The following is a 14,802-nucleotide window of genomic DNA, read 5'->3' on the forward strand; positions in this document are numbered from 1 at the left end:
AAAATGTCAGCAAGATAAACTATCAAATGCCACCTTTCTTCATAACATTCTCAGGGATTAACACTTTAAAAACTGTTCCTCAGATGTGTTCGACTAACACGAGATAAAATGTCAATAATCAGGTTACCTTAACTAAGAAAACACACTCATGCAGAGAAGCGTACACCCAAAATGTCAATAATCATGTGCTTAATTACAAGACCAGTGGTGGAGGAAGTACTCAGATCCTTTACTCAATTAAAAGTACTAATGCAGCCATGTGAAAATACTCAATTACAAGTAAAAGTCCTGCATGAAAAATAGGTAAAAGTACAGAAGTATTAGCAGCAAACTGTAGTTAAGTGTGAGTATTGCAGTAAAAGTAGTGGTTTGGTTCCTCTGACTGATACATTATTATATATGACATCATTAGATTATTAATATTGAAGCATCAGTGTTAGAGCAGCATGTTACTGTCGTAGCTGCTGGAGGTGGAGCTAGTTTGAACTACTTTATATACAGTTTAGTCCAGTGGTTCCCAACCTAGGGGTCAAAGTCCTAAAAAGGGTCACCAGATGAATCTGAGGGGTCGTGAGATGATTAATGGGAGAGGAAAGAAGAAAAAACAAAGTTCTGATACACAAATCTGTTTTCAGTTTTTTGACTTTTTCTCTAATCTTTGATATTTGGTGAAATATTGGATCATTTGAACATTTATGGAAATTAAACCATGTGAGATGTGTAGAGGGATAAACCACTATTTGGTGGAGCTGTTAAAAACTCATAGACATCTGAAATGTGACCACGACTACACACTGCTTTTTGTAAGACGTCAAAAGCCAAAAAGGTTGGAAACCACTAGTTTCATCTTTAACATTGTGTTGTATTTTAAAAGCTTGTTATATTATCCATTGTGTTAAATCTTCATCTGAAAAGTAACTAAAGCTGTCAAATAAATATAGTAGAGTAGAAAGTACAATATTTCCCTCTGAAATGTAGTGAAGTGGAAGCATAGAGTAGCATAAAATGGAAATACTCAAGTAAAGTACAAGAACCTCAAAACTGTTCTTAAGTACAGCGCTTGAATAAATGTACTTGTTACCTTCCACCACTGTATAGGCCTACTTACACAAACACACTTGGCAGCAGCCAAAATGTGATGGAATAATTGGCTTTGATAATGTGGGAACATAGGGCATACTGTATACTATCTTGAAAACATTTTAATCTAGCTAGGTGTGGAACGAGTATGAAAATAAATATTTAAGAGAACTATAAGTTACCTGTGTTTGCTTTCAACTAAAACCTTTTTGAGATTTACTTATGTTTATCTTTGGACTGCATTACTCTCTACTTTCAATTAGATTGGAGTAAAGAGTAATGGTGATTTACAGTGCACTGACTGACATATATTGCAGAGTGCTGCATCTTTGCACTTTAGGCTGTTTAAGAAGTCAAGGACAAAAGCTCGCAACTCAGCCCTTCACCATCACTGTCTTCCTGCCTCTTTATATTCACAAGTGCGCCTGTATACATCAAAGATTTCTCTCTTGCTCTGCAGCCACCTCCACACATCTTTTCACTCTGTTCAAGGTTTCATTCACTGTTAAATCTCCTTGCCACATTCTTTTAAACATCTTTACTGTCACGATTGTGCTTGACTACATTTGAGCTTCCAATTAAAAAAATACTGTTTTCACTATTTTTTCCCCATAAATACCACAGCCTGCCTCTAGACTAGAAAGACAATAAAAAAATCAAAGTGCATGTAACATCCCTGAGGAACACACAAACATAGAGAAACGCACTCATAGGGCTGGCGGGAGGTAGAATTTAGACTGCAGTAATTACCTCTAAACCTTTTATCTGCATCAGAGGAATCTTATTATTCAATTACTAGGACTGGAGTGCCTACTGTAAGCTACCGGCTCCGTATGTGCTGGTCCCCTAACGCCTCAACCCCCTCCCTTTCCCATATAGCTCTGAAAATCACCAGCATTCTTTAGCAACATCTTCCTTTAGCCTCGAGCATGTGCTAGTGTAACAGCAAGCAGCCCTAACACACACAAAAGCTTACAAGACCAAGTGCATAAAAAGAGTCCACTCCATTGTTATTATTAAATCCAATCTGGGAGCGAGCAAAGAGTGTGAGCAAATGGATGGCTGAGAGTGCAGGGAGAGAGTGAGAGAGGGCTACAGCGATTAATGCACTGTTAATGCATTACATTAAATCTCTGGCACAGACAAGCTCTCATGGTGTACAGTGCACAAGGAGAGATAAGGGTTGTCTGAAAAAAAAAATCCATCCATCTTTCATTTTTGCCCCATTCTGGTTTTATCTAGAAGTTAAATATAGTGTTTGATGTATGTAGAGTGAAAAAGACAGACAGAAGGGAGAAAAGAACGAGAGAAAACATCTGTGACAGTATAAGAAATAGCAGCCTGCGATAGGTTTTAAGAAAAGCGGGCTGCTTTCCGCATAGTCCTCTCTCTCAGTAAAACAGACAGGAGGGCCGACTAATCCTCAACAGTGTAACTGCGGATCCTCACAGAGAACAGACAGAGATGAGGTAGCGGTGAAAAGCAAATAAGAAAAGTGCAGTGCTCATCTTCCCTCACTGTAAGTACAGTGTGGTGCAAGTGGGTGTTGGCCCAGTTAGCAACAGATGAATCACAAACCTGTAAAAGCTCTCTGCCTCTGGCTACCGGCCAAACGCTTCTAACATGCACATATAAGTCCGCAGTCAGGCCCACTTACACAGATGAAAAATGTATTTAATTGAATACTCCTATGGATGGGTAGAGCGAGTTAGTAAAAGACAGAGAAAGGAGAGAGAGAGAAAGGGTAGGTAATCTCTTTAGTGCAGCAGGAAAGAGAGATTGCATCATCATGTTGCTCTATTAAAGGGTGCGACGTGCTCTGACTGCTGAATGGCACACAGTGAGTCAGCGAGACCAAACGGTGGGAAACATACACACATATACACAAACACACACACACACACACACACAGTACCACTTAAAATTTCAAACCACACCTTATCACAGTTTTAATAATAGAAAAGCATTTATTCTACAATAGGTTCTAAGTCAAGCTGCGTTCTTTTTAGGGCTTATAAGAGCTCAGAGACAGCAGCGAATTTCACAAAATGAAGTCACTCTGCCAGACCAACAGTCTGTGCCGATACGGTCACTGATTTCTACATATAACTGCTATTTCTCAGTTCAAGTTAGACTGATTATTGCTGATGTACGAGTATCGGCACATACTGTATGTCAGCTAACGTAAATGGCAGTGTGAAAATAACCAGGATATGTTTAAGATCATCCAGAAAGAATTGTCTCCACCACATAGTTTGTCCACTAGAAAGAAGCTGACAAGTTTATTACAGAAAAATGTGCTGCTCAGTTCAGTTATCTTAGTCACAAACTGAACAGATGTTAATTCCAAAATCCCAGAACACACACCGTTATTCATGTGTTTTGTCCTTGCTCTGGTCTTGCATTCTAACATTTGTTATGTTTATACCCCACATTAATTAACTCCATCCCTATTACCAAGTGCTGAGTCCTACTTCTGCTGTATTAATAGTACTGCTGCAGATGTTTGATACTCAACCCTTTCGGATAAAGACTAAAACACATCCGTTATACTGAGAAAACCAACAAGAAAGCTGGCTTTAATTGTCTGGTTAGATTCATAACTTGTCTTATTCTTTGATCAGATATACTAGTTTATTTTAGGCAACATTCTGCAACGGTTTTAACAGGATTTGTAAAAAACAAACTTGTCAAAACTTGTGATTTGATGCTATATAAATAAAACTGACTTGAAATTGAATTGCCAAGGTATAAAAAAAATCCTTGATTTGGTAAAACTCAGGCATCATATTAGAAATAGTACTGAAATCTGTATTATTCTGTAGGATTCATCAGTCTGTTCTTATCATATTCCCAGCTTGCAGGATAACAATGAATTGTAGGCTCCTGGTACAAGACTAGTTCTTTTTTCAGCCAGAGTTCAATGGATGCAAAGAGTCTCGTTGTGGTCTATCTGCAGTTCACTCAGCCACGGATCAGGGGCTACACAGCACAAAGCTAATATGACTCCTGAAGGAGCCATTGTGGAACTAACACTCTCCTTCCACTCTGTCTGTCACACTCCTTCCTTTTTATTTCTCCTTCTCTATTGCTCAGTCCCACGTAAATCAATCTCTCACCATTTTATTAAGCACTATTTCATTCTGAACCTGTCTCCAACATCCACGTCTTCGGGTCCTCTCTTTCTCTCCATCCTTGACTTTTCCCTTCCTCAGCCTGTCCCACTGTTCCTGATATAAGCCGTTCTGCCACAGTAGGAAATGAGATTACTGAGATCCACAAAGCCACGGACCACACGTTCCATTACATAATGCAGACAGACAGAAGGAAAAAGTGATTGTGTGAGCTTGTGGGTGTTGTGAGCATGTGCATGTGTGTGTGTTTGTGTATGTTGGATTAAGGCCATTAGAGTTTTATCCTTCCACATCGTAGTAAATGTTGGATGGCCAAGTTGTGTCAGTAAATACGGTTTCATACTCACTGAACACCCCCACACTCACACAAACAAAAATACACACTTCCTCCTATGGTGAGCAAAATTGATACCTGAATGACATCAGCGTGTATGTGTGTGTGTATGTGTGTGTTTTCCACCCACAGGTGGCAGCATCGCTCAAACTTGACATTCAGCTCTGGTGAAACACTGTAGAAACACACAGCTGAACATACATAAAATTTATTCTTCATGCATGCAAGGGCAAAAAGATTCAGAAGAGGTTTATTTACTGAACTACTGACACACAGAAGTAGTAAAAATATGCAGAAAATGTTACAACAAAGAAATGATGGGAATGATCCTGGAAACAGTGTGTGATAAGTCGTCTATGTGAGGTAAAAGTTCAATACCTCAAGCTAAAAATACACCACTGCAAGTAAAAGTATTTTATTTAAGTTGAAGTATAAAAGTACAGGTAGCAATGTGTATAACCTTAACTTATGAACATATTGTCTGATGAAAAACAGCTAAGTCAAAGATCTGTGTGTGCAGTTATGTTCAGATATATTACCATTAGCTATAGAAACAGGCAGGTTTACTGCTCTCCCTGAAGATAAAAGACTTTGTTTGCTATGTGATTAAGGTGAGACTAAAGAAAAGGTCCTTTTTATGATTTATTGCTCATTATATGATGATTTAAGGGCTACGCTATTTAGTAAAATTTCCTTAATTTTCTGGAGTTTTTCTGGATGAATGATTACAAGAAATGTGAGCTGTGAGTGTCCCTGGGTGTCCCTCAGGAAGGGACACTTTTGTGTGGCAGATTTTCTTTGTAGAGAATGGTACAGAAGACAAAGTCCTTTGCTTGCAAAGTTAGAAGTTTTGTTCTTCAACTCAAACTGCATTTTGGTGTCTTGTAAGTCTATATGGGCTGGGCACTTGTATATGGATGACACACTAACCAACTAACTAACTGTAGTCAAAGTAACAGTAATAAAAGAAGTCGTCAGGCAGAGAAAAGGCTCCTGTTGGTGTTATATTATTATAAATTGTATTATTATGTTATTGTTGTTATTATTACAGATATATTACTGTGAATGCAGAATTCTATGTTGTAGCTGGTCAAAGTAAAGCGGAGTACTTTATATGCAGGTGGGTAGTTTATTATGTAACAATGCGTTATATTTTATAAATGATGATCATACATTTTTTATGTAAAACCTTGATCTTCAAAGTAACTAGTGACTATAGCTGAATAAAAACATTCGCCTCTGAAACGTAGTGAAGTAGTAGTATAAATTATAGTAAAATAAAAATATTCAAGTGAAGTACAAACACCTACAGACTGTACTTAATAATACCTGAGTAAATTTACTCAGTTTCATTTATTTTATTTAGAGACACACAAGGAATTTCCAAAAAGATACAAAAACAAGAAACAAAATGAACCAAATTTTATCCACTGGTTTGTTGTAAAATGACTCCCTTACTCACTGCTGCTATTAAATGTGCTTCATGCTTTGATTTAATTCTATGTAGCACATTGGAATTAAACCAGTTTAGTTAGTACATACAGCTATATGTTTTTCTGTTTGCATGCATCACTGTGTCAAAGTGTGTGTGTGCATGCATGTGCGTGTGTGTACCCAGAGATCCAGTCCTGTGCAGGCTCAGGTAGGCTCTGTCTCTTTCCAGCCCCCCACCCGGCTCTCTGCGCAGGGCAGTGCGGCCCAGATGACCGGCATATTGACGCAGGAAGGAGGGAGCACTGTGGGAGGCGGGAGGGTGCACGGCACACACCACCACGGACTCTGAGACACACGATTGCAGAAGGGAAGCCAAGGAGAGGGAGGAAACGAAAGGAGAAAAGAAGACAGTGCAAGAGAAGGCGTGAAAGAGAAGAGAAACCTCAGAAGGAAAGCGGGTAGACAGAAAAGAAAAAAAAGAAAAGAGTTCACAGCCAGAAAAAAGACAAGAATAAAAGAAAATAGAAAGAGAAGGAATGAAGCGTTGAAGAATAGCAGAGAGGGAACAGAAGCAGCAACACAGAGACAGACAGATGACAGAAGACGTAGGAGGGAACAGGAGAAAAAGAGAAAGAGGAAAAGAGACGACACAAGGTCACACAGAGACCAGACACAGAAAGGTAGCAGAACATGTAGGAACAGTACAATATGTAGTTGTGGAAGATAAAAGGGAAGGAATGCATACAAAGGCTGTACTCATGCTAGAGGAGGGAACAGTCGTGGTGTACAGTAATAGCAATGGAAAGTGTTTGAGAGAAGCATACGTAGCGGAAAATATGAGTCATCGACTGATAAAAACTGATTTTAAATTATAGAGAGTAAAAAAAGAAACACATGAAAAATTAGCAGACGCACTGCAGGAAACAGGCCACAGAGGTAAGAACTTAAACACTGATGGAAAGGCCAGAATATTTAATAATATTTAGTAAACTGCTAGTAGAAAATTAAAGTCTGTGGGTGATGGAAATTTCCTCTTATAGATAAAAACAAATGCTCCTTGACTTGTCAAAACATACCAACTTAACCAAACCCCCTCACAAATGTGTGAAACACCCTGTCGGCGTGCATGCATCATCGCCTTTCTTTCACATTCATTAGTATTAATGAATCCTTTTTTCAGTATGTGCAAGCCCGCATGTCACATCACCTATCTTTCAAATAATCCCCAATTTCCTCCACATTGCACAGCAAATTCCACCGTGATCCCCGTGCATTGGGGTTTAACGTTGCCCATAAATCCTCACATGATTCCCTTACAGTCCCTCCTTCAACAGCCCGAGTCTAAGTCCTCCAAGAACGACAGCGAAAGAACAGATCAAGTCAGCACCAGCCTCTAATTAGCACTCTGAAAAATGTGAGGAATATTTTTACCGCTCTTTTGCACAGCCTGACTAAGATATAGTGAGTTGCGTGGGTCGGGAGGGTGATACAGCAAGGGAAAAGGGCAAGAGGAGACGGTAAGTAAAAGATGTAGAGCAGTGGTTAAAGTTTAATGTCTCCTCTCCTCATCCTCTACATCACTTCCTCCATCCAACTCCCTCTCTCTTCCTTGCACTTTCTGGAAATGAACTGACATAGCTTGAGCTATTAAAGACAAAAGAGAGGGATGTAAAAAATAGGAGGAAGAGGAGAGAGAATGGGGAGGGTGGGGGGGGGGGGGTATGGATGATGTTGCAGGAATAGTAGCAACAAACAACAAACATTAATACTCCTTATACTCAAACTGCAAAGCACACAGCATCTCGAGCCTATAACATAGCTATATTTGAACACCGAGACTATTCTTGTTTTCTCACTTTCTCTCTGCATCTTTTCTCTGAGACAAAAGCATCTGCTAAAACAGAAGCAACCTCCTTTGCTGTTTTCTGACCTGGTTTCTGTCTGGAGCGAGAACAGGACATAAACACACACAAAGACTGAACACACACACGCACGCGCACACAGTGTTCATCTCAGGTGAGGTCTTTGAGTTCATCAAAGTGGGACCTGCAATCCTGCACAATGCCCAGCAGATGGCACCCAGAGTTTCTGAGAATGACATGGCTTTTTGCACTTTCCTCTAGGTGCTAAAAAAAAAAAAAAAAACCCCTCTCTTTTGCTCTTGAGAATACACAAAACGGTGCATCTGAATTCACAACAAAAGTTTCCAGCTTAAATTTCCAGTATACTCCTTTAAGTCTTGATGATTAACCAGATTAAGCGAACAGTGAAGTGACAGCAATGAGGCTGATGATGAGATGAAGAACAATGGCACGTAAATGAGACATTTGCATTGACAAATACATCATTTCAGGGAGTAGTTTGGTGTAAATGGAAGACACACAATAATAGAGGACGGTGGAATATACGCCGCCATAATTTTGCATAAACCTCACTGTATCTCCTGCAATGATCAGTTACGACCTCCACTTTTACTCTCTCCACCTACACCCTCATTTGCATACCACTACATCACTTTGTGCTTCTTCGTGTGTTGAAAACGCTCCAAATGAAGTCTTGAGGTCTTGAACGACTGAAGCACACGAAAAACTGCTCTTTAATTACATGGTTTGCCTGCTACTGCGTGGTAAGACAGCAGCCATAACAGATGTTAGTGTCAAACTCACCTTGTGACTCCCAAGAGGGGTACGGAGGAGACACAATTACTCTTCATCATAATGATATGCTTGGCTGCCTTTTTTAAACGCTTTTGATTCTGTTACCAATCAATTCTTACATGCAGAGTATAGATATAATGCACATGGTGTAGAATGTATTACACACACACACAAAAGTAATTCACATGAAAGATTTTTTTAAGTTTGAGCGTGAGCTGCAAAGTTTGAAATGGCTTCTCTTTCATATATACTTTATGATGGCATCTGCTGCGGTGCTTGTGAATACCTGTGCATGAGTGGGTGTAAAAGCAATTGTTCATGTATCTCACCATTGTCCCTGGCTGCGGACGGCTCGTCCAAAGCCATCTGTTCTGCCAGCTCAGACAAGGAGTCGTCGACGGGCCGAGCGCTGCGTAGAGACATGGACAGCCTCCGCTTGATTATCTTCATCCTGTCCATCTTCTCAACCGCAACACCAGGGCCCACGGGCCTGAGTGGGGAAGAGACACAACCAACATCATCATCATTATCATCATCACCACCACCACCTGCATCCCCATCATCATAATCATGACCATTGTTCTCATTATAACCATCAACAGCTATATCCACACTGCCCCATTAATCTTCATTGTACAGTCAAACTACTGCAGTGCAGCCTCGGCGCATTTTCTACAGTTCTTTGGGCTCCCCACGATTGTGTTTGCTCACACGGCGTGTGTTCTCATTGTTATGTATCCCAAGTGCAAACATTGCAGAATAAAAGACACAGAATGAGAGAGAGAGACAGACCCAGAGAGACAGATAGAAAGAGAGAGAAAGAGAGCAACAAACAAAAATGTACCAAAAAAAACCATGTAAAAGGCTGACTATGCAGCTCCCCAGAGGCTCCAGACAACAGCAGCTCTCCTAGATGAGCTGTGATTGACACACATCTCATTGGTTTTTACATTAACTATCCATAATCAAGTCACAAGATTCAAATTTCAGTATAAATCTACAGTATTCAAATGAAAAATGACAAATTATCATATGGCAAAAGATGCTCTTCATACTCTATATACACACGCTCTATAGCAGATTCTACACCTCAAACACATATCAATATAAGTAGTCCAACCTAAGCTAGAGTCCATGTGACGACTACACAACTCTGATGGAAAGACGGTTTCTAATGCTATATATGGAGTTACAGGAAAGAGAAGAATCCCATCCTTAAAATAAATAGGGCTAAAAGCATACGTATTGTTTATTTTCCTGACAGAAAAGTGCTCTTTTGTTCACTGGTGACCCACCTACAGTATGTGGGTATTGTGTATTCACATGTATATACCTCAGTGAGTTTTCAAAGTTTTATATTGTTTAAAGTGCCCTTCAGCAGACATTTAAAATCTGGTTAGTGTTTGTGTGTGTGTGTGTGTACAGTACAACTGTGTCTGCATGTGTGTATTTGTGTGTGTCGAAGTCATTTTCTGAGTCGTGTTCCTCTTCACTCTGCTTTGCTGGCCTGAAGGTAGAGGCAGCTATGGCAGAGTATTTCTGTCTCCCTTCTACTTCCTGCTCCTTCTATCTAACCCGTAAGAGCCTGGGAGCTGACATGCACAAGTGCACAATCTCACACACACACACACACACACACACAAACACACACACACACACACACGGCACCCACTGCCTTTCTCTTTGTGTCCAACCTTGGAGGCTTCAACAAAAGCCATTCATCCTTTCAGGCTCTCAGTCTTTCAGGCCTATTAGAGACACCCAGTGCTCTGAGGGAATTCAAACCCAGCGATCCTCAATCAGGACGACTGTCTTTTTTTCACTAGTAGATGCGCTTAGGCGAGGATCCACTGCTAACAACGTTGCCTCTGCCAATTTACATGAGCCTAGTTGGACGCGCTTTGCACCTCAGCCGGAGGCGTTTGTCTGAGATTGGGGGAAAAAAAAAAGTTGAAGAAGGGAACAAAGAAGGGGAAAGGAGAGCAACTCACATTCATTTCATATCATCCGTCACCCATGGATTATCAGTATGGAACCAATCTCCCTCCCCCCCTCATTTGCATGTCTTCCCAGACTTCACTAGAGAGGAAGCCTGTTCGGACAAGGAGATTGAGTTCTCCTCATGCAACCCCACCGTCATCCATGAATTTTCAGGAATAAATGACTCACATTATGGGGGGAAAAGCTGATAATATAATGCACTACTTATTAACCAGATAAATACATACCAATGTTATCATTAACACACACTTGTTCGGGCATGCACACACATACGCACACACAATAATGACTAATTTCACAGTCTTCATGTTATCTGTTGAATTAGCACTAACAGTAATGCAGAAGCAATCTCATTACACAACGGCTCTTAGAGGGAAACATATCAGATCTAGATAACACAGCTGAAATTTCCAATTTTATTTAAGCTATGAATAAAGTGTAATCTGTCCCATAAACAACTACACAAAATTAGCAAACAACATACATTTTATGGAAAAACTAACTTAGTTTGTAAACTTTTCCCATCTACTCTTAAAAAGTATTTTATGAAATGCTAGATACACCGGCCAAAATTTATGATGATGATACTGATTGTGCATTAATTATATCTTCTCGTTTCTCTGTTATTGTACATTATCATGCACAAACATTTGTGCCCTGTGAATGCACTAATGTCGTTTCAGGCTGCATTCAGTGGGACACTTTTACACTTCGGAGTAATGTAAGACATTTCCGGTGTGTGTTTATAACTGTATCTGCGTTGGTCAACTTGTAATAAAAAAAAATTTAAAAAAAAGTCTCAGGAAGAACGAAGTGTTATGAATGTACGTTGGATGTTGAGTCTTGTCTGGTGCAGATGGACGTGGCAGTGTGAAGAGCTTGGCAGAGGCACACCAGTGAGTGGGAAGAGACATGTGGCTTCAGGCTGCAGCATGTGCAGGCCACACTCACCAGACACCCGGCAAACCACGGCTCTGATACATAACTCCCACTAAACAGAGGGACACACTCCAGATGACGGAGGTTGCTCTCACTTCCCAAGACATTTAAAGTCAGTGCAACCACTTCTGCTGTTTTAATTTGTGTTTGAAAGCAGTCCAGTGCACTGTTGATGAACTCTCAAGCAGTATAAAATGGGCTGTGCAATAAAACAAACTCAAGTGAGCAAAGGTTACTAGATTAAATGACACAAACAGAATAAAGAAATAAAACCTTCACCAACTTTGCACTATATTATTTATGTGTGTCTCTTAACGGCCTGTGAGCATGTGCACGTGTGTTTCCAAATGAGTGTGTGTGTGTGTGTGCGTGTGCGTGTGGGTGGTTGCTTGGAGGTGAGGTGAACTGACACACCCCTGAGGAGGACAGAGGAGGAACACAGTCTGATTTATTCAAGACACACACCATTTGGGTTGCTAGGTTACAGGCCCAGACTGGAACCGCAGTTTCTGTCTCTGAGGTGAGGAGAACAAGAAAGCAGACAGAGAGAAGCGAAAAGCTGAGAATTCACATCTCTCCTCTCTATATGCACACACACACACACACAAACACACACACACACTCTTACACACATGCTTGTGTCAGCCATAAAAACTTCTAGCCCTCTGGTGCTTTGGGATGCCACACAGTGCTGCAGAGAGCGATCCTTGCCAGCCTGGCTCTAGGATTCCTCTGCCAATGATGCCTCTTTAGGAGGCAAAGAGTGAATGAACCTGAGGACCTGAGCCTGCAGTAACCACATGCCATATACAAACACTAGCTTGCTGCATATCTGACACACTCATAGGCCAACACATCAAAAAAATGAATTATATCAGAACAGAAGGGACGTTTGTGTCAGCTTATGTGACTAATATCCTACTTAGTTTCAGCCAGATATCGTCATATCTCCTGCCCCCTCTCTTTATTTCCTTCATATCACAAACAAATAAGCATTCTTCTGCAATGTGGTGGCACATGAATCATACGCATGCATGCACACGCATACAATGTGGCAGAGAGGAACGGGCACTCAGTGGCACTCTGAACACTGCTTGGCGCAGCGGCCTGAGGATGCATGAGTAATGCACAAATCTGCCCAACTACAGAATCCTACGCACATCCACACATAAACACACGCAAAACCAACAGATAACTCAAAAAGCAGTCCATTCTCCACATAATCCTAATGGCTCCTCCTCAGCATCTCTTCCGTCACTTAACCCAAATCTTCAGAGTTAGTTAGGAGAGAAGGAATTATGGAAAGAAGTTGGATGAATGAGGGGAAGCACAAGGCTCAAAACTAATCACAGATTGCAAAAAGATCTGAAATGCCATTTTCTGCCACAAGAGGAGGAAGAGGAATAGTGTGTCTCTGATTGTTGGCAGATCTGGCTCACAAGAGGTCACACAAAGTGCAGAAAGATTCCCATTACTTCATTTAGGGCAAGGCAACGTGGCTGAAATCCATATAACAATGTCAATAATATTTTTCCAAAATCCATATGGCAAATGTTCGCAAAAACATGAAATTGTTCTTACAGCAGACAACACTTTTCACACCCGTTAATGCACATAAGTAAATTGCTTTGAATAATTAACTTTGAAAACAGAATTTAGTAAAATGATAAAATACTATGAGCACTGATCCGCAATAATATTGAATAACTGGCCAGCAGAAACCTCATTATCTGTTAGTATTATACATTATTATACTGCCCAGGACACTCCTGTATAGATTTTTAGGCCCTTTCGTGGACAAAAAACTTCACTACTTGACCATAGAATAGTGTACAACTGGGTGACATTGAAACCAGAAGAGATGGATTACATGTAGCTGCACAGTTCCTGGTTTCAGGACATTACACTATGGCTGTGTGAAATTAAGGACCATGCAGGAATCCCCTCTTGGCAAAAAAAGAACACATATACAATAAGAATACAAATGTTAGGATGTTTTCTGCAAGACTGCTAAACATTGAGAGAGGCCCTTACAAGAAAAGTCAAATTGTCTCTATATACAGTAATAACACATCAATAACATATACATAGTAATAACAGCCAGTGTCTACAGAGTTGGCGTTGGGATTATGAGAGAGATTTTTCAATCGGGGGTGCATCGCAAGGGCAAAGGCACTGACGGATGCGCATGACTATCAATCTGGACACCCCACATTGAGATGCACCTAAATAATTTAGCTGCTAAACGATACTCCCATCACGCTGCTGGGAAATGAAGTGTCCGGGTGACATGCCTTTTTGCTACAGGCATTAGTTGTTCAGCATATGCTGGTGTTAGTATACGGCTTGCCATCGGCGAACATCCACGAGGTGAACGACAACACTGCAGGACCCGCAGGACCAGTACTGTCAAGATTAGCGGACGAGCGACGATCTTGACAATATCTCATGAAACTGGACATGACTGCGGGCAGGGCGCAGCGAGGCGGGCAGCGGGGCAGCCGCACGACAATCACGGGACAACATACCGAACACGCGGCGGTACATGTCGGGCCTGGCTGGCAGAGATTCCTCTACCTTCCAGGCCTTTTATGTTTTCGGTCAGTTCCTCTCTCCCCGTGTTTTCCTGACGCAAGTATCCGGGAGGAGGAGAGTCAGGCAGGGCACTGAAAAGTTACACAGCCACCCGGCCGACACAGGAACTCCATAGATAGGACTGCTATCAACTGTCCCGACGTCATCCATGTAGATTTACATGAGTTAGGACACCCAAACCATTGTAATATTCCACTTACATTGCTCTGGATATTACGACATCGTATCCCTTTTTTTTAACCTGATGCGGTGCCACTTTAATTTTTTGCTACTGTGATTCTTATTTTTTACAAGGACATTTGAACTGCACCCAAGTTAGTTCCACACTGACGCACTCTTACGCATTATAACCGTGCCAAAAAACCCCACCAAACAGCCTATTGTTTTAATTGTTTTAACGAGTGGGAAAATAACTCCACCTGCAATGTCAGGTGAGAGGACAACCTTTATAGTTGCCGTTTGTTGCCCCAACAGTGTCATTACAGGATCAAAACGTGGAGTGAAGATAGACTGAACAAATACCGCTGCCACCGACCTGATAGTGTTTCTGCTGCAGCAGACTATTGTTCCACTTGTGTATGGTAATCCAGGCAGCAGCACGCTGGGATCAATCCACTGCGACAAGTTC

General features: G+C 41.0%; 1 protein-coding gene across 4 annotated transcripts in view; it reads right to left on the bottom strand.

Annotated features, from left to right (window-relative positions):
* The window catches only part of LOC121895520 (cyclin-dependent kinase 17-like), a 41,666-nt gene that overhangs the window by 23,608 nt on the left and 3,256 nt on the right, over positions 1-14,802 (bottom strand). Inside the window, exons 1-3 of one of the 4 annotated variants that reach the window (XM_042408735.1) lie at positions 14,375-14,425; positions 8,969-9,129; positions 6,163-6,327 (exon numbers count right to left, since the gene is read on the bottom strand). In XM_042408735.1, coding sequence (XP_042264669.1) covers positions 6,163-6,327; positions 8,969-9,129; positions 14,375-14,376 — 328 coding nt within the window. In that variant the 5' untranslated portion in view covers positions 14,377-14,425. Of the gene's footprint in view, positions 1-6,162; positions 6,328-8,968; positions 9,130-14,374; positions 14,426-14,709; positions 14,789-14,802 lie in introns of those variants that run through there. The other 3 variants (XM_042408733.1, XM_042408732.1, XM_042408734.1) reach the window with 3 other exon arrangements.

This window comes from Thunnus maccoyii, chromosome 4 (assembly GCF_910596095.1).
Source record: "Thunnus maccoyii chromosome 4, fThuMac1.1, whole genome shotgun sequence".
In the NCBI taxonomy this organism is placed as follows: domain Eukaryota; kingdom Metazoa; phylum Chordata; class Actinopteri; order Scombriformes; family Scombridae; genus Thunnus; species Thunnus maccoyii.